Source organism: Dromiciops gliroides, chromosome 3 (genome assembly GCF_019393635.1).
Source record: "Dromiciops gliroides isolate mDroGli1 chromosome 3, mDroGli1.pri, whole genome shotgun sequence".
NCBI classification, from domain to species: domain Eukaryota; kingdom Metazoa; phylum Chordata; class Mammalia; order Microbiotheria; family Microbiotheriidae; genus Dromiciops; species Dromiciops gliroides.
Window position 1 is genome coordinate 467894113 of NC_057863.1, and position 19012 is coordinate 467913124.

At 37.6% G+C, this 19012-nt stretch overlaps 1 protein-coding gene across 1 annotated transcript in view; it reads left to right on the plus strand.

Moving 5' to 3' along the window:
* The window catches only part of NEB (nebulin), a 229466-nt gene that overhangs the window by 145575 nt on the left and 64879 nt on the right, over nt 1–19012 (plus strand). The window contains 19 exon segments of the mRNA XM_043991344.1: nt 108–206; nt 477–578; nt 791–898; nt 1259–1570; nt 2433–2537; nt 2635–2739; nt 3250–3354; nt 4431–4538; nt 4648–4761; nt 5938–6135; nt 7771–7875; nt 8627–8731; nt 8828–8932; nt 9929–10036; nt 12618–12731; nt 13069–13266; nt 14669–14773; nt 16109–16213; nt 18474–18581. Of these exon segments, the coding sequence (XP_043847279.1) occupies nt 108–206; nt 477–578; nt 791–898; nt 1259–1570; nt 2433–2537; nt 2635–2739; nt 3250–3354; nt 4431–4538; nt 4648–4761; nt 5938–6135; nt 7771–7875; nt 8627–8731; nt 8828–8932; nt 9929–10036; nt 12618–12731; nt 13069–13266; nt 14669–14773; nt 16109–16213; nt 18474–18581 (2409 nt within the window).

The window sequence follows — 19012 nt, forward strand, 5'->3', positions numbered from 1 at the left end:
AGGTGCTTTAGATGATCAATATAGATTTTTTTTAAAAACCCAAGAATGTATACTTTCCCCCATTTATAGAACCACATGCTTTGCCTCATAGTGTCTTTTCTCTGCAGCAAAAATATCGGACGAAGGTGGAAACTCTCAATTTTACCCCTGTGGATGACCGAGTGGATTATGTGACAGCAAAACAAAGTGGCGAGATCCTAAATGATGTAAGAATATTATTTTCTTTCATGAAATTAAACAATGGCATCAATGTGTGGTCTCCCCTATCATTAAATATGGCTTTTCTTATTACCTCTACCCAAAGCTTGTCTGCCTTCTCTTATATTTCTTTTTTTTAACTTATAGTCACCAGTTCCAAAAGGTGCCTAAGTTTGATTTCTCTAAATTATATTGCTGATAATTTCTTAAACCTTATGACCCTTTTCAGCATCCTTTTCAACTTTAAATGCTTATTCCACGAATACTCTCTTTTTTAGATTAAATACCGCAAAAACTGGAATGACATCAAATCAAAGTATACCCTAACAGAAACACCACTACTACACACTGCCCAGGAAGCAGGCAGGATACGAGACCAGGTAGGTCTGCATTTGCCACAGGTATCTAGCTGCAGATGGATTGGTAGTCACTTGGACAATCTGATCTCAAATAGTAATGTGAATTCAACAGTGATATTCTATCACATGAACATTCCTACTACTTTGAACTTCTGGCTTTAACCTCTTTTTCTTTCTTCTTTTCTTCCTTTTCTTTTCTTTTCTTTCTTTTTTCATTTCATTCTGTTCCTTAGTATCTCTACAAGGAAGGCTGGGAGAAACAGAAAGCTACAGGTTACATTTTACCTCCAGATGCTGTGCCTTTCGTCCATGCCCATCATTCCAATGATGTCCAAAGTGAGGTAATCTATCCTTACTTGGGCACATCTTAGGAAGGTTGATCATTGATCATGGGAAATACTATATTTTGGGTGGGATGGGTTTTTTAAAAAACAAACAAACAAACTCATATAGTCCTACCTTGACTTCCTTCGTGCTTCCCCATCTAGGATTAGATCAAAGGCTAATTTTTCTCCCTTTTTCATGGCCCCAAATATTCCTTATTTTCCCTCAGGAATCTTCAAAACTAACGTTTGTGACATGTCATTATTTCCCCCCCTCATTTTACAGACTAGGAAATTTGGGGTCTTGTAATTAATAATTATGTAGTAAGTAGTACAAATAGTAATTATGAGATGACTCTGCATTTTTCCTCCCAACAGCTCAAATATAAGGCTGAACATGTTAAGCAAAAAGGTCATTATGTTGGTGTTCCTACTATGAGAGATGATCCCAAACTGGTTTGGTTTGAGCATGCCGGGGAGATCCAGAATGACAGACTATACAAAAAGGACTATCACAAGACCAAATCCAGAATCCACATACCTCCTGATATTGTGTCCGTCATGGCAGCCAAACAGGGTCAGAGCCTTGTAAGTGATATAGATTACCGGAATTACTTGCATCAGTGGACATGTCACCCAGACCAGAATGATGTCATTCAAGCAAAGAAGGCCTATGAGCTACAAAGTGATGTAAGTGATTTAATGTTTCTTCATTTAACACACATGCAATTATCTCTATATGGATTGTATGCCAGTCTGTTCCCCTTCATCTACCTGAGAAGTTCTAAGGTATCAACAATTAAACTGAGTCAAAAGAGGAAGCAAGGTCAGCATGGAAGGGAAATATGTGTACATTTCTGATTTATGTCTATAATGATTACCTGACTTTAACTGTACTTAAAAATCAAATATAATGTTTTCAAATTTTTCATTAATTTTTAATTATTTATGCCCTTTTTCAATTCCCATGACTACTAATATGGATAGTGGATAGTTAACCAAAAAGAATACCTGACAGTAACACATATATACACAGATGATAGATAGATGATAGATAGACAAAATGTCAGAGAGATTCTTCAAAAGCCACTGAAACACTTTTCAAATCTATTTTATTTCAGACTAGCCAAGTCAACAAGCATTCATTAAAGACTTACAATATGCCACTATACTAAGTTCTGGGCATACTAATATAAGCTGAAAGACAATTCTTGTCCTTAAGGAGCTTGTATTTTTATGGGAGAAGGCAACATATAAACGGAAGTTGAATAGCAGAGGGGGAGAGAAAAGAATGGTAGAGAAATTCCAAAGAATCAGGACTACAGTCTGGAAAGGAATAGTTGGCCCAGACATCTTCCTTAAAATGAAGGTTTGACAATCAGAGAAAGAGGTCATAGAGACAGAGAGTACTTCTAATGTCTGAAGACCAGGGGTGAAGGGAGCTTCCATGGTGAAATCCTATCTAGAGAGACAGGAGTGCAGCCTGGAGAGGAATATCTTTGTCATTTATGTCTCCATGATACATATCTCTCCTTTTCTCTTTTGGCCTCAGAATGTCTATAAGTCAGACCTGGAGTGGCTCCGTGGTATTGGTTGGATACCCCTGGATTCTGTTGAACATGTGAGGGTAACAAGGAACCAGGAAATGGTGAACCAGGTGAATGAAGCATCATTTGAAATCATACTTAACAATATCAGATGTCTAATGTATATCAAGGATCAATCCATATTAATCTGTTCTGTTCCCTTTACAGATAAAATATAAGAAAGATGCTCTTGACAATTATCCTAACTATACAAGTGTGGTTGATCCTCCAGACATTGTTCTAGCCAAGATTAACTCAGTCAATCAGAGTGATGTAAGTATCCTTTTGACTAACTGGAAGTAAGCTGAATCTTTAATTGCCCAAACATTTGTAGGATTTAATCATTTTCTGATTGCATTGCCTAAAATATTACCTATGAAAACTAGGTTGAGTAAATATTTTGCCAAAAAAAATCTGAGTCATGAGGGGCAGCTAGGTGGCACAGTGGATGAAGCACCAGCCCTGGATTCAGGAGGACCTGAGTTCAAATGCAGCCTCAAACACTTGACAGTTACTAGCTGTGTGACCCTGGGCAAGTCACTTAACCCTCACTGCCCTGGGGGAGGGGGGATCTGAGTCACTAGTAAATAATTTTTCTGTTTTTAGACAAAATCAATGCTTTTCTCCAAGCCATTTGCATTTTTAGTAGCTGAATGGTCTTTGAAATGAAGCCAGACTGATGCTTATGAATGAGTTTGGATGTGAAGTTAAGTACTGTGGTGCTAGCCCCTGTAGGAAGTCAAGGCTGTACTTGTCTTAATAGGAAACTTTTGTTTTCATTAGGTGAAATACAAAGAAACATTTAACCGAGCAAAGGGCAAATATATTGGGTCTGCAGATACTCCACACCTATCCCACTCCAGAGATATGGCCAAACTCTATAGTACGGTAAGAACTGTTTTATCATTATTTATGATGCACCACAGGTTTAGTTTTAAGCTCATGTCAATATTTATAATCTTGGCTAATTATATCAGCAGCCGTCGTTTTCTTCTTGATGGAACAGAATTTTTCTCCTTTCAGATAGATGCACGTTTGTTTTTGTCCTCTGAAAGTAACACTTGAGTTAGTAACAACTCATTCTGTCTAGGGTAGAAGTCTCTCAGATAGCACTCATTACTAACCTAGTATAGGCAGCTTTCTTTCTGTCTCTAGTCACTTATGACATATATGGTTGATCATTTACTTAACAGCTGAGAGGTATATAAATAGATTAAACAATTCTTCATGTAATCACAGGTTTAGAATTAGAAAGGATTTTAGAGCTTACCTCATCTAACCCTCCCAGATCTCTCAAATTCCAGCTGTGTGACCTTAGGTAAATCACTTAAATTCTTTGAGTCTTTGTTTCCTTATCTGTAAAATTAAGGGATAGGCCTTTATCATCTCTAAGATTCCTTCGAACTCTAAAATGTATGATCTACAATTTATTATACTACTCATTATAAAGTAACTCACCTTTTATTGATTTGATTTACTCATTATGCCTACCATGTACAGTCAGAGGTTCTTAAACTCTTTTTCCTGTTGTAGATCTTCCCACCCCCACCCCCACCCTCGCCCCGCCCAGTCTGGTTAAGCCTATGACCTCATTCTCTGAGTACTGTTTTTTAAATGCACAAAATAAAATAAAAAATAAACTCAGAGGATTACAAAAGAAACAAATTATATTGAAATGCAGTTATCAAAATATTTTTTAAAAATAAGAACACCCCCAACCCCCTAAAAAATAAGAACCCAAGTTCATGAATCCCAGGTTAAGAACCTTAACTGTTCTTAATAGTTAAGAACATCAACTGATGAACTATAATGCCAAAATCCTATAAAGCTCCTTTAGCCTTGCCTCTGACACAAGGTATATTATACAATGAGGTTCTAGTCTCTTGGTTACCTTACTGTGTATCTTACTAAAGGTGAAAACAGATTTTGTCTTATTGAAATCTTGCCATATTTCCTTTATATAGATATTATATAAAGGATCCTGGGAAGGAAGTAAAGCCTATGGCTATACCTTGGATGAGCGATACATCCCAATTGTTGGTGCCAAGAATGCTGACTACGTGAATAGCCTGGTTAGTATGTTGTTGTTTTTTTCTTTAATATTTGTGTGGATCTTTTGGTTGGAAAGACTGACTGGTAAGAATATACTCAGTGATTTTCAATGGTTTTAATGGTTCACAGCTTAAATACAAAGAAGTATATGAAAAGCAGAAGGGTCATTACCTGGCTGGAAAACACATCAGTGAATTCCCTGCTGTTATTCATTCTCTGGATTTCCAGAAAATGAGGAGTGCGGTAAGTAAGGAAAGCTCCCAATTTGTTTTCTTCACATTTTTTTTCCCAATTTTTACTTTGTACTGACGCCTTATGGGTTGTTTCACATCAAAATGCCACTTCTCAATGTACACACTGCCCCCTTTGACCCTCCCTTCTAATAAGGAAACGGTTCAAAAAAACCTGACCAACAAAGCAAATATAACTGACAACCATGTACCATTTTGTCCCAATAGTTTCCCACCTCTCCACCAGAAAGAGAGGAAGGAATGTTTCATCATTAGTCCTCTGCAACCAAAATTGTTCATTGTAATCAACTGACACTGAGATTTCTTTTAGCGTTGTTCTCATTTATAGTATTTTAGTCATTGTGCATATTCTCTTACTTCGACTTTTTTGGGGAAAGCCTTCATTTTCCACAATGCATTTTTGCATGTCTATAGTAGTGATGTTTCCCAGGTTCTCATGAAATTCCCAATAGGAACTACACTGCCTTTGCCCTATTGCCATAATACTCCATGGACGATTGAGGAGGAAATGAGTTCCTCAAAATAATGTCCCAAGTCATTGTCCTCCCAGATGACCATGTTAACCTCTGAATTGTTATATATGTCCATCTTTTACGTGACAGCTCTAGGATTGTAGAACATGATGATCCATTTCACACCTCTGGACCTTTGCACAGGCTGTCCTCCATATCTTCCATGCCCTCTAGAGAGTCTATATCCTCCTTCAAAGCTCCCTTTAAAGATACCACCTCCTAGGTCCCCCATACAGGCCCTTCCTGATTCTAATATTAGTGCTCTCCCTACCTGACAAAATACTTGCATTTTTTGGGTATTTACTTTTATCTTCATATATTATATTCTCCCAGTAGAATGTTCGTTGCTTGCAGGTAACTAATTTAAAGGACTACTTTATTCTTATTTTTAATCCCCAGCACATAGTTAGTGCCTAATAAATGTTTGTTAAACTGAATTGAATTGAACTAAGCAAATTACTTAGCTAACTATGATGAAGAGGGGAAAAAAAGATAAAAGAAAAGAAAGTATTGAGGGTTTTCCACAGGTTGATATTTAGGCCATTAAATTCCTTCCTTTTTTAAAAACACTGACCTATGTTATAATTAAGGTCACAATATGGCTAAGTATTCTAACATATTTTATTTCCTTCTTTTAAAAAATTAATGCCCTTTAGTTGAACTACAGAAGACATTATGAAGATACCAAAGCCAATGTCCATATTCCCATTGACATGATGAATCACGTACTCGCTAAAAAGTGCCAATACATCCTCAGTGACCTGGAATATCGGAATTACTTTCACCAGTGGACATCTCTGCCAGAAGAACCCAATGTCATTCGTGCCCGAAATGCCCAGGAGATTTTGAGTGATGTATGTATTTTATAAACACTACCCATGGGTAACAAGTTTCACTGGCTCCTAGATCTCATCTGTCCACCCAAATGCTTATATAGTTCTAATTCTTATTTGATGTCTGTACTTTAATACAAAGTCACAACATGAGTAGAAAACCAGGGTCTCTTTGATATAGATAATTGGTCCCTATGAGGCTCTTCTTTGGTATGCCAGGACATATATGTGTGTGTGTTTCCTTCCTCTTTATTTACATAAGGGTGCAGTTGACCTTCCAGAAGTGGAAAGGTTCTCACTTAGGGACCCTTAAGTAATAACATAAGCAGGGTCAGATTAAGTTCTCCTGGGGTCCCTGGGCATTAAGACCCCAACACTCTCCTCCCTTGTTTGAACTAGTCAATAGGATATTCAAAATGAGAGTTCTGTCTGGTTCTTATTAAGTTGTCAGAAATGTTTAATGGAGGGCAAAGAGATTAAGCATTCCTATATGCAGTTCTTCCCCGTTTTCTTCTTAGTCCCAGCTCTTAGGAATCTTGCACAGGATTTGTTTGCTCTTCTAATTCAACTCCATGGTTTTTTAGTACTTGAGTTATCCTTCCCTACTCCTGGTGAAAAGTAGACCCAGTCTTGGGGCCAGAGGAAGGGAGTTGGAGAGGCCTGTGGAGTTCCTACCTTGGAGATCTACAAGCAATAAAGATGAAATCCCTCTCACCTGGAAAGCAGATGGTCCAGTTTAATGCTTTGTTTCCCTTAATCAGCACCCACCATTCCCCATTAGGTTGTGAGTTCTTGAGGACAGGGATTGTCTTTTGCCTATTTTTGTCTCCCCAACTCTTAGCGCAAAGCATAGAACATAATAGTAGGCCTCCACCAGTCCCAGACAACCATGGATCAGCGCCTTGAAGAGCCACAGGCCACAATGTGGCTGTGCAGTCCGATATGGGAGCCGCAGCTCCTGAGTGACTTATAACCAGTAACTGCTACATCCCGTGTTGTATCTACCCCATGAGGAGTAGCTGGAGTATCCTCTCCAGGGCGCTGGCCTGGGCAGATCAATATGGAAAACAAGCTGTTGCCCATGCAGTAGGTTTTCCCTCTCCTCGACATTGGTGGATCCAAAGGAAAGGCAGAGTCAATACAGTTTGGCACCAGTGCCACCGCAGGAGTTGCCAGAGGGATGTGATGTCCAACATCCAACTGCCTAAGGGACTCCGACTCCTGATTTTTCCTTGGGGTTAACTCCTGAAGCCTTTCCCATATATGGGTATAGCCGCAAGTCATCAGAGGTTTAAAATCAGGATTTCCTTCCCCTAGGCGGGTTGCCTACCAAGGCTATCGAGCCCCACCTGCCGGAAGCGACTGGTTTTAAGGCGCCAGTGACTCACCTTCGCCCTTTTTCCTGTTAGCCACAAGAAGGCTAGGAGTTGGGCTTCGGTTGTCAGAGGCTATTTGAGACATAGCACATAGTAGGCACTTAATAAATGCTTACTGACTGATTGATTGATCCTAATGTTTAGAATCCCTTACACTCTGGAGTCTCTCAACTCATAATGAATCTACTGAATAATCTAAACCTAATTGATTTTAAAATGTTAAAATGAACTATTGTAGATGATCTGACAATTGCTGCTTTCCATACTTTTTCCCTTACAGAATGTATATAAAGATGACTTAAATTGGCTGAGAGGAATTGGATGCTATGTCTGGGATACACCTCAAATCCTCCATGCTAAAAAATCCTATGATCTCCAAAGTCAGGTAGGTAAATCCCCCTGAAAGATTGGGGATCAAGAAAAGGCAATATTGGCATTTGTTGACTTTTAAAAAAATAATAATCCCTTACTTACCTTTTAGTGATTTTGAGTTTACAAAGTCCACATCCATTATCTCTTAAGCATCACAACAGTCCAGAACAATTATCCATAGGTCCCTTTAACTGATGAAGAAACTAAGGGGTAAAGAGGTTTGGTAACTTTGTGTAACATAACCAGCTAATAAAAAACAATGCAGTCAAAAGCCAGGCAGTCAAATTCCTAGTTTATTGTTCTTTCTAAAACACCATTTTTGATGGTAAGGGTAATTACATAAGGGAAGTCTAAAGACCTTCTGCCCCCAAAATATCTTTCTTCCCAGTTTATTCCAACAATACTTGAAATGGCCATCTTTAGTCCCTCATTTGACTTCAGGCATTGAAGCTTTAACCTTTGAGATTAAAATACAATTGTATTATCCTAGTGTCTGTGTGAGGAGGCGAGAGAAATAACTCAGTAAATTATCATCAGACCATAGCTCTGGTATCCCCAAGGAATTGCTGGAAAGATAGATTTTTGACTTTGGAGAAGGGAAAGGAAAAGTCTCTGACAAATATAGAAAATACATTTTACTCACTTCACAATTTCACATTATATTAAATATATGTAAAGAACATGGCTTTAGACACAAACTTGTTCACATTGTCAGCTCCTAAAGTTGATCTCATTTTTCACGTATTTTTGTCTTTCTCTCATAGCTGCAATATACAGCGGCAGGTAAAGACAATTTACAGAACTACAACCTGGTCACAGATACTCCCCTTTATGTGACTGCCCTCCAGAGTGGCATTAATGCCAGTGAGGTAGGCTGCCTTTCATCTGTACCTTCCATCTTTACCTTTATCTGTTTGTCTGCTAGTTTTTAAGTGATGGAAATAAATAACATTTTCTCTTTACAGGTGAAATATAAAGAAAATTATCATCAAATCAAGGACAAATACACTACAGTTCTAGAAACAGTGGATTATGACAGAACCAAGAATCTAAAAAGTCTTTTTAGCAATGTGAGTTGGGTTGCTTTTTTTCTTTCTATCTGCTTTTTAAGATGAGGAGAGGGGCAGCTAGGTGGTGCAGTGGATAAGCACCGGCCCTGGATTCAGGAGTACCTGAGTTCAAATCTGGCTTCAGACACTTGACATGTATTAGCTGTGTGACCCTGGGCAAGTCACTTAACCCCCATTGCCCCACAAAAATAAATAAATTTTTTTTAAAAAGATGAGGAGAAATTTGGTGAAATGGGGAAAAGACTTTGGTCTAAATTTTCTGTTTTTCAGTACTTCCTTTCTCCGCTTCTGCCCATAAATCATCTTAATCTCTAGGATACCACTGTTTCAAACCCCATAGTTATAATTTATTGAGATTCTGTATGTGCATGGCACTGTGCTCAACATTATATAGAAAGTCAGTCCTTCACATATGGGAATGTAGTCAGCCTTGACCTTGACCTTATCCTCTCCTCTCAGCCAAGGACTTTGACAATCAGCAAGGATAACCCTTACTTTGCTTCTTTGAATAGTCTTTGAGACCTAGACAGATTTATTAATCTTATAGAATCTTGAAATGTTGAAAGGAATGATAGTGATTTGTTGAGATCAGCTGAGGCTAAAATTTCAAGAAAGCTATGATATAAAAACAACATTTATAAACTTATTTATAAAACATTTATAAATAAATACTTATATTTATATCTTTTATTTGTTTATCAACTACAAGGTTTACAAATTATCATACGTATATTATTTCACTTGATCCTTACAAAAACCTTGGACTACAATTGCTATTATTATCATCATCTTATAGATGAGAAAACTGAAAAAGGCATAGTGACTTACCCAGGATCACATAGCTGGTGAGTGTCTGAGGCAGGATTCAAATTCAAATCTTTCTGAAAAGTCCAACACTCCATCCTCCATACCACCTAGCTATCTCTGTGCTTATATAAGAGATGTAAATTAGAATATATTTTCCACTAATAACATTTTGTTCCTTGAACCCTTCAGAATCTCTACAAGGATGCCTGGGAAAAAGTGAAAGCCACAAGCTACATACTACCAACCAATGCAGTCTCACTGACACATGCCAAGAATCAGAAATATCTGGCTAGCCATGTGAGTACATTTAAACTATGGTATTTATCCCTACCAGTGTTTTTCTAGTTACTTTATATTGTCCATATATCCTCCATTCTCATACACTAACTCTGAAGGCAAGTTATTATAGGCACTTACCTATAAACTTTAAAAAAAAATGTCTTTATTAATTGATACCCAAGTTGGCAGACCCATTGCTTGTGGCCAGGAAATTCTTCTCCAATTCCTTCTGGGGTAGACTCAGCTCTCAAGGTTTTCAGCAAAGATACTATTTCAAGGGTTCAACCCTTCCTGGTTCTTACTTAAGAACTTAATCCACTCAAGTCTTCCTTTATCATTTTCCTGTCCCCACTCTTAGAAACTGTTTTGGTGGCATAGAATTCATGGGGAAGTAAAATAACTAGAGAGGAAAAGATGTTAGAGGACACCATAAATATAGCTTATTTTTCTAGGAGGCTTTTGTATAACCATAAAAATTAATAAATACAACAATAAACATAGTAGATCAATCATATAATGTCAAGCCAATTGGTTAGAAAATTGATTGATCTTTTTATCATTCAAACCAGTTATTTGTGCCACATAAACAAAAAACCACCATTCTGGAATTTAATTGTGCTTTTTTTTTAAAATTGGAATTTAGTCTAAAATAGGTATTATATGTAGACATGAGTATAAAAACACCCAAACAGTAGAAATATTAGAGGCAAATGAATAGTCAGCATAATGCACACCAACAGCCCTGGAAAAGGTGCTTCTGCCCTCCGACTTTTCACATCTGAGCATCTTCTTATAATAGCCTAATATTGCGGAACCCGTAGTTCTTTAGCCTGTGGTTGGTGCTACAACCTTTGTAACCTAGTCTTATTCTAGAAAGCTTAAAATAATTTTTCTTCTTAGTTTTAGTTTTTATGTTGAGAACTTTGGAAGTATTTAGATATAGTAATGAGAATGCCATGTGGTTTCCATATATTAGTAGTCACTCTGATATCTCCTCAGGCTAAAGCAGAAATTACTAACCTTTTTTAATGTCCTGGGTCCTTTTAGAAGTACAGGGAAACCTGCAAACCCCTTCTTTAATTGCATAAAATAAAGTTCATAGGATTTCAAAGAAAATCAATTGAATTGAAATATAATTGTTTTTTTAAGTTCACAGACTCCAAGTTAAGAGCACCTGGCAAACTTAGAGCTTATGGGAACCTGAACAGTAGGAGTAGAGTACTATGGCATCTGACTAACAGAATTTGTTCATTCTCCCAAATCTCCATGTAAAAATTGACCTGACTCCTCCTTTGGGGGCCATATCTACCACAGTACACCTATTGTCATCAAATACTCTAATGGATCTGTTATCCCTTCAATATGGATGTTCCCTCCATTGATGCAGATAGCAATTTGCCCATTTGATGCCACTCTTCTTCACGCCCTCCCCCAATTTCACCTCTGAGAATCTGCTCAATGTGCTAGGGACCTTTTTAAAATTCTCCCTACATAGCAAGGGGAATAGGGGAATACATAGATTTCTACAATTTATCCCTCACTCCCATCTTATTTTTAATCATAGCTTTCTTTGATGACATCTTTTTACTCCAGTTCTTCTTCCTAGTTTGTTTTATATTGCAGCTTCCCAACACCTACCAGTGCCTTCTTAGAGATACTCCTTTTTAATTTCTCAGCTACTATAGTTTTCCATAACTCACAGCCACACCACAACACTGATAGAATTTGGCATTAAAATTCATCTTAATTTCTGAGAGAAGATTATGACCATTAAAGGAACTTTCCAGTTTCCAGAAGGCAATTGTATCAGTCTCTTTCTATTGTTTAATTCTGGGCTCATCTCATTATGCATATGTATATAAACATTTACTCTATATGCTTATATACATATCTGTGTGTATACATATATACACATACATATACATATTTTATGTGTGTGTATATATATGTCACTGATTTATATAGGTAGTCTATATAACTATGTCATAATCTGAATGATAGGCATTCTTTACCCATTTAGTTTGTTCTGTGTAGATGATAATTAGACAAAACTTTTTGATTGGTTATGGATTTCTTCTATGAAGCTCTTCAGAGAATATACAATATTAGTCTGAAAACTGAATTTAAATACCCCAAATGATTTTTAAAAGAAAAATATATATACATTGAAAAATAATATGAACCATAACCATACTTATACTTTACATAAGGTAGCCATTCAAAACAAAATGGTAATTCTAGGGCATTACAGCATTACTATGCTTAGCACAGTACTTGATATATAGAAGGTGCTTACTAAATGTTTATTGATTGATTTTAGTATAATCATGTGAAACACAGAAATTGGATGCATGAAAACTACCTTAAATTAGCTTTTACCATGTAGTATTTGGAATATTTTATGAAAGGCATTAGACAAGGCTTATGACCAAGTTTCCAGCCAAATTTTTTAAAACGAAAAGTTAACTGGGCATATTGTTATTCATTTTTACTGATATGAAGAGAAACAAAGCCTTGTGGTGGCAGTATGCAATATATATCATTTAGAATGGGTTGCATTTCTCTTAAAAATCTGAATTCCTTTGTCTTTACTCTGCAGAACAAATATCGTGAAGAGTATGAGAAGTTTAAAGCTCTCTACACTTTACCAAGAAGTGTTGATGATGATCCAAACACAGCAAGATGCCTTCGAGTGGGCAAACTTAACATTGATGTAAGTGATTCCAAAGGTAGTCCTTTAAATGAAAGCAAGTAATGAAAACTATATCAGGCACACTAGAACTCTTCTTCCTAAACACAGTATTTGGAAAGTGTGTGTATCTATTTTGTGCATGGGAGCATGCCATTTAAGAGAGCTTCTAAATTGCCTTCCTTCTTCTACCCCCATGATTGGACAGTAAGATGCTTACTTTACTGGTTAAGCACCTTCTTCTAATTGACTTCATTGCACTGCTCCAGTTTCTATGTCCTAGGAAAAATGAGCTTCTGAAAATAATGCCTCGTCGTGGGGCTCTCTGATCCATTTGTACTATTTTTTCTTAACCTCACAGCGTCTCTACAGATCTGTCTATGAAAAGAATAAGATGAAAATCCACATTGTGCCAGACATGGTAGAGCTTATTACTGCCAAGGATACCCAGAAGAAAGTCAGTGAAGTTGATTACCGCCTGCATCTGCATGAATGGATCTGCCATCCAGATCTTCAGATCAATAGCCATGTCAGGAAAGTCACAGATCAGATCAGTGATGTAAGTACATTGGTTTCTGTAGAAGAGTTCTTGCTCACCCCCAAAATAAAATGGAATAGTCATCTTGTGTTTCCCTCTTGCTTTACTAGACAATATTTTTATTTAGCATTCAATCTCTGACCAGATTCAGGTACTATCCCGCCTGGAAGAGTAGAGTAAGTAATCTCTTGATAGTGTGGTATAGTGGAAAGAATGTTGAACCTGATGTCCCAGGATCTAAATTCAAATCTCAGTTCTTCTATTTACTATCCATCATAATAGATAGAATGGGGGGCAGCTAGGTGGCGCAGTGGATAAAGCACTGGCCTTGGATTCAGGAGTACCCGAGTTCAAATCCAGCCTCAGACACTTGACACTTACTAGCTGTGTGACCCTGGGCAGGTCACTTAACCCTCATTGCCCTGCAAAAATTAAAAAAAAAAAAATAATAGATAGAATGACTTTGGGAAAGCCACTTAAATTTTCTTGGTCCTAGTTTCTTCACTAGTAAAATAATGAGATTGGATTAAATGACTTATAAGGTTCTAGATTTCTTAACTTTACCCAATATCTCTCTTCTTTTGTGTTAATAAAATGAATGCATAAAATAATTATATGATGCCCTTTGCTTTTAGTTCCCATGACCAATTATGAGAAGTCATATCAATATTCTATACGTTTTTCATTTTTTAGTTGATTTTTTTTAGCTGGACCTGTGAGTTTGGTAGTCTAGAGAACTTCCAGTGTGAACAACCCCTCTATTTATGTAAATCAGCAACTCATTTTAAAATTAAAGTCTTAGAGAGTTTCTAGGGAGGCTAGAAAAGGTTAAGTAGCTTTCCCGTGGTCACACAACATCAATGTATCAGAGAAAAGTCCATGTCTTCCTTACTCCAAGGCCTACCCTCAGTCCACTGCATCATTTTCCCTCTTATTCTTATCTTTTTAAATATATATATATATATATATATATATATATATATATATATATATATATATATATATATATATATATATATATATATATATATATATATATATATATATATATATATATATATATATATATATATGGGGGGGCGGCTAGGTGGCGCAGTGGATAAAGCACCAGCCCTGGATTCAGGAGTACCTGAGTTCAAATCTGGCCTCAGACACTTGACACTTACTAGCTGTGTGACCCTGGGCAAGTCACTTAACCCCCATTGCCCCGCAAAAAACAAAAAAAAAAACCCAAAACCAAAAAACAAACAAAAAATAAATATATATACATGTAATATATATAAATAAACATTTTAGACATATGTATATATACATAATAAAAAGAATGAGATGGAGAAGGAAGGGGAACAAAGGAAAGAATGTGTAGCAGGAGGGAGAGAATACATGTATTGATTTTTTTTTCCTCTCTGTTGAAATCCTTTAGATTGTCTATAAGGATGACCTCAACTGGCTAAAAGGTATTGGTTGTTTCGTCTGGGACACACCTGAAATTCTTCATGCAAAACATGCCTATGATCTGCGTGATGATGTAAGTTTGCCTTAATTTATATATGGATATTTATTAAAGTGTAATATGTGTGTATATATTATTATATATGCACATGTATATATGTGGACATACATATATCAATATACACATATGTCATATATAGAGCTATATACACATACATATATGTCAGTACCTATCTTTTCCACTACTTCCTCTTTAACTAAAGGGAAGGAGAGGAAAGCAAATCATCTTTGTGGCCCAGTGTCATGTGTTGGGGATAGCAAATGCAGCCTTATCATGGGTAGTGAGATCCCCCAACAAGCTTAAAGTTAAGTAGCTGAAAAGGTGTAAAGAAGTGGGTTGAACTAAATAGAAAGGCCAAGGACTAGTTAGATGAGTCATAAACCCACCCAAAAAACCCCCAGGTCTGGGCAGTCTTGCTATGGTCTCTCGAACAAGGAAAGCCTTGACAAAATGAATTGTAGATGGGGCACATTAGTTTGAATTTCCATAAAGCCTCAACAATTTGGAATTTGTGATCTGAGAACTGAGGCTGGGCTAAAGGCCTTTTTTTTGGTGAAGTAAAGACTTACCAAATAAATTGACCGATATTTCATGAAGAAAGTTTTAAAGTACTTGAGAGAACAGTTTTCAAGCATCCTAAAGTACTTCTAAATACTCATTGAAGCACAAGGGATATGCTCATTTAAATCATAGCTAAGAATGAGTTGTAATTAGAAACAGGCTGTTAATAAATTAGCTAGGTGTCACAGTAGATAGAATGGAAAGATGGGCCAGGAATCAAAAGACCTGAGTTCAAATCCAGCCTCAGACATTTAACAACCATGTGACCTTGAGCAAGTCGGTTAACCTCTGTCTGCTTAAATTTCTTATCTGCAAAATGAGGCTAATAATAGCACCTATCTTCCAGGCTTGCTATGAGGGCAAAATGAAATAACATGTGTAAAGTGTTTTGCAAATCTCAAAGTGCTATGAGATAATAACTGTATAGTTCTTTGCAAATCTTAAAGCACACATAAATGTTTACTGTTAATAATACTTAATAATAAACTGAATTTCTTTCAAAATAATCTTACAATTTATTTTTCACTAATTCAGATTGCCCTCCTCCAGCTTTTCTATATCACTAGGGCCTGTTTGTAATGGATTTTATCTTTTTTTACTAATGCATTATGCATAAGAAGTTTCAAAAGGTTTGAAGGGGCACTGTTGAATATAGCTGTTGCAAGTAACAAGCTAACATTTTAGGAGAAAAATCGGAATTAGAAGAAAATACTAGAATAATGATATAGTCCCAATAATTCCTTCCTTCTTTTCTCCTCCCTCCCTTTGTCTCTTTCCTTCTTCCTGTAGATAAAATACAAATCTCACGTAATGAAAACAAGAAATGACTACAAATTGGTCATGGATACGCCACTCTATGTACAGGCAGTCAAAAGCGGCCAACAACTGAGTGATGTAAGTGCCTGTGTGGAAAGTCCTTCTCCAGGTGGTGTGGGCTCAAAGAGAGAGGAAGCATAGGTCATATCATGCCAGAACTATAGGCCTGAGGCACTAAGGTTAGAGTCCTTCCTAACTGAGAGGTGAGGGCCTAGGTCTTGGGAGCCTCATGCCTTAAGAGGCTGCTGTTTCACTATTTTTTTTTAATCATCTACATTATTATTGTAGTAGTTTCCTGGAATAGAGGCTTAAATCAATGAACTGGAGATTTGTAGCTTCAAAAATGCACTTTGATGCTGAAGTACCTTACTACCTACCCACAGATGTGGGTGTTTCCATCCACACCTTTTTGGCCTATATGACTCTTGTCCATGCCCTCCCATCAAATCCCACAGGGGGTCCAGCTATTTTGCTAGGTAAATGGAGGTAAATGGTGTGTTTTGTAGCCCTGGACTTATGTTCTTATAAATCACAATTGACCCTACTTTTCCAAGCTGTTAGATGGCACAGTTGATAGAGTACTAGACCTGGAGCTAGTTGACATCTGGGCCTAACTACTTACTAGCTGGATGACCCTGGGCAAGTCACTTAATGTCTATTTCCCTTCAGTTTCCTCAGTTGTAAAATGGGGATAATAATAGTACCTACCTGTCAAGGTTGTTATGTATATAAAGTAAGATGATGTAAACCACTTTGTAAACCTTTGAGCACTATCTAAATGCTAGCTCTTGTTATAGCTATTACAATTCTTACAAGACGGTAAAACTACTGCAACTTATTTCCATGGTACTTCCAATAAAAATTACTAGCTCTTATTTCTACATGAGTGGCTTTTTCCCTCCTTGGCTGTATCAGAGCCCACTTCTATCCAACAGACAAGATGGTTTGTAAAGGATAGTTTTCTATTAAGAAACATAACTGCAAAGTTAAAGTCGAAAGCTCCCTGTTCTCTACGTTCAGAACTAGCTTTTCAGGTTATTTCATAGCCAAAACCATGGATAGAGAATGTAAAGAATTAATTGTTATTTGAGGGTTTTATGCCTCGGTGTGCACTGGCCTGGGGCTCCACAAACCGCACGGTGCTCCACCCACTGGTTGTAGCCTTTGCCATGGCGCTGGCACCTCATGTCATCACCACTCGTCGATGCCTACACGGGCCTGGCAAAATTATAATGATTAGAAGCCTAGTGGGGGGGAGGGGGGTACAGCTAGGTGGAGCAGTGGATAAAGCACTGGCCCTGGATTTAGGAGTACCTGAGTTCAAATCCGGCCTCAAACACTTGACACTTACTGACCCTGGGCAAGTCACTTAACCCTCATTGCCCTGCCAAAAAAAAAAAAAAGAAGAAGCCTAGTGAGGGCAGTCATGTGACTGTCAGAACAGCCATCCCATTGGCTGGGGCGGTATGGGTTTTTCTGGGATTGGGGGAGGAGAATTGGGCATTCTAGCTGGTTCCTGGAAGGCGACAGGAGTTCTGCTGCATATTCTCAGCTGATTCCTGAGCAGTGGTATCTTTTCAAGTTGTATAATTTCCCTTTCCCCATTCTATTTCCTTTCCCTTGATCCTACTGATCCTGTTTGTGTTTTGTTTTTTTTTTTAAGTTCGTTCTTGTTAAAATAAATCCTGTTCTGGGGCAGCTAGGTGGCACAGTGGGTAGAGCACCGGCCCTGGATTCAGGAGGACCTGAGTTCAAATCCGGCCTCAGACACTTAACACTTACTAGCTGTGTGACTCTGGGCAAGTCACTTAACCCCAATTACCTCACCAAAAAACAACAACAACAACAACAACAAATCCTGTTCTGTTTTGAGGGAGGCTGCCAGTCTCCTTCCTTGCCCCAATATTGTGGCCAGCCGCTTAGCTAACACTCCCCAATTAAAAATTGGTCTCCACAAGAACCAGCCTCAGAGACAGGACAACCTGGTTTCCAGGCCCTAATACAGACTGAGTTGACCCTAGGCAAGATACTTACTCTCTCCCAGCTCCCAAGTAACTCTGAGAATCTAAGTTGTGGAACAGGGGCTAATTTGTGTTCTTTGCCTACATTCTTCTCCCAGAGTTCCCCACACCAATGAAATCATAGGTCCAGATTTCTAAAAGAATTGATCTATTTGTTCCATTGACAAATTTCCATGATATCAGAAGATTGCATTGGGTTCCCAAAATTAGATGAGGTTTGAGCTCCCATTTCAATTCAGTGAAAAACGGTTCTCTAGAAGTATTCACCCTATCAGGGAAATATTATCTACTAACTCACTTTGGTTTTCTTCCCTCAGGCTGTCTACCGCCATGAATATATACACAACGTTAGAGGCAAAGTGGCTCCCACTACTAAGACAGTGGATTTGGACCGGTCACTCCATGCTCATAAACTACAGAGTGAAGTGAGTATTGAAAATCCATTAGTATATCAAATCTGCTGTAGAAACAGGAGGAATGAGCACTGCTTCCATGTTGCACAGGGAAGCGTCTCATCTCACCTTGAACATATTTGAGGTCATATGAGCTGAAAAGAAAATCTACACCTGACTTTTGACTTCCTCTTGACCAGCCAGTGTTCGACTATAAATTAATCCATCAACATGGTTGCTAGAGCATTGAATTTAGAGACCCAAGATTTGAATTCCAACTTACTATCCATATCACCTAGGACAAAGTCACTTCATCTCTCTTTTCCTCATCTATTAAGCGATGAAGTTGGCCTAAATGATCTCTAAGGTTCCTACATCTATGACACTATGATTCTGTGATTTCTATTAGGTATGTTCATTAGGTTCTAAAGATGGGACATCTAGTGCTGGGCTTTCTTTATATT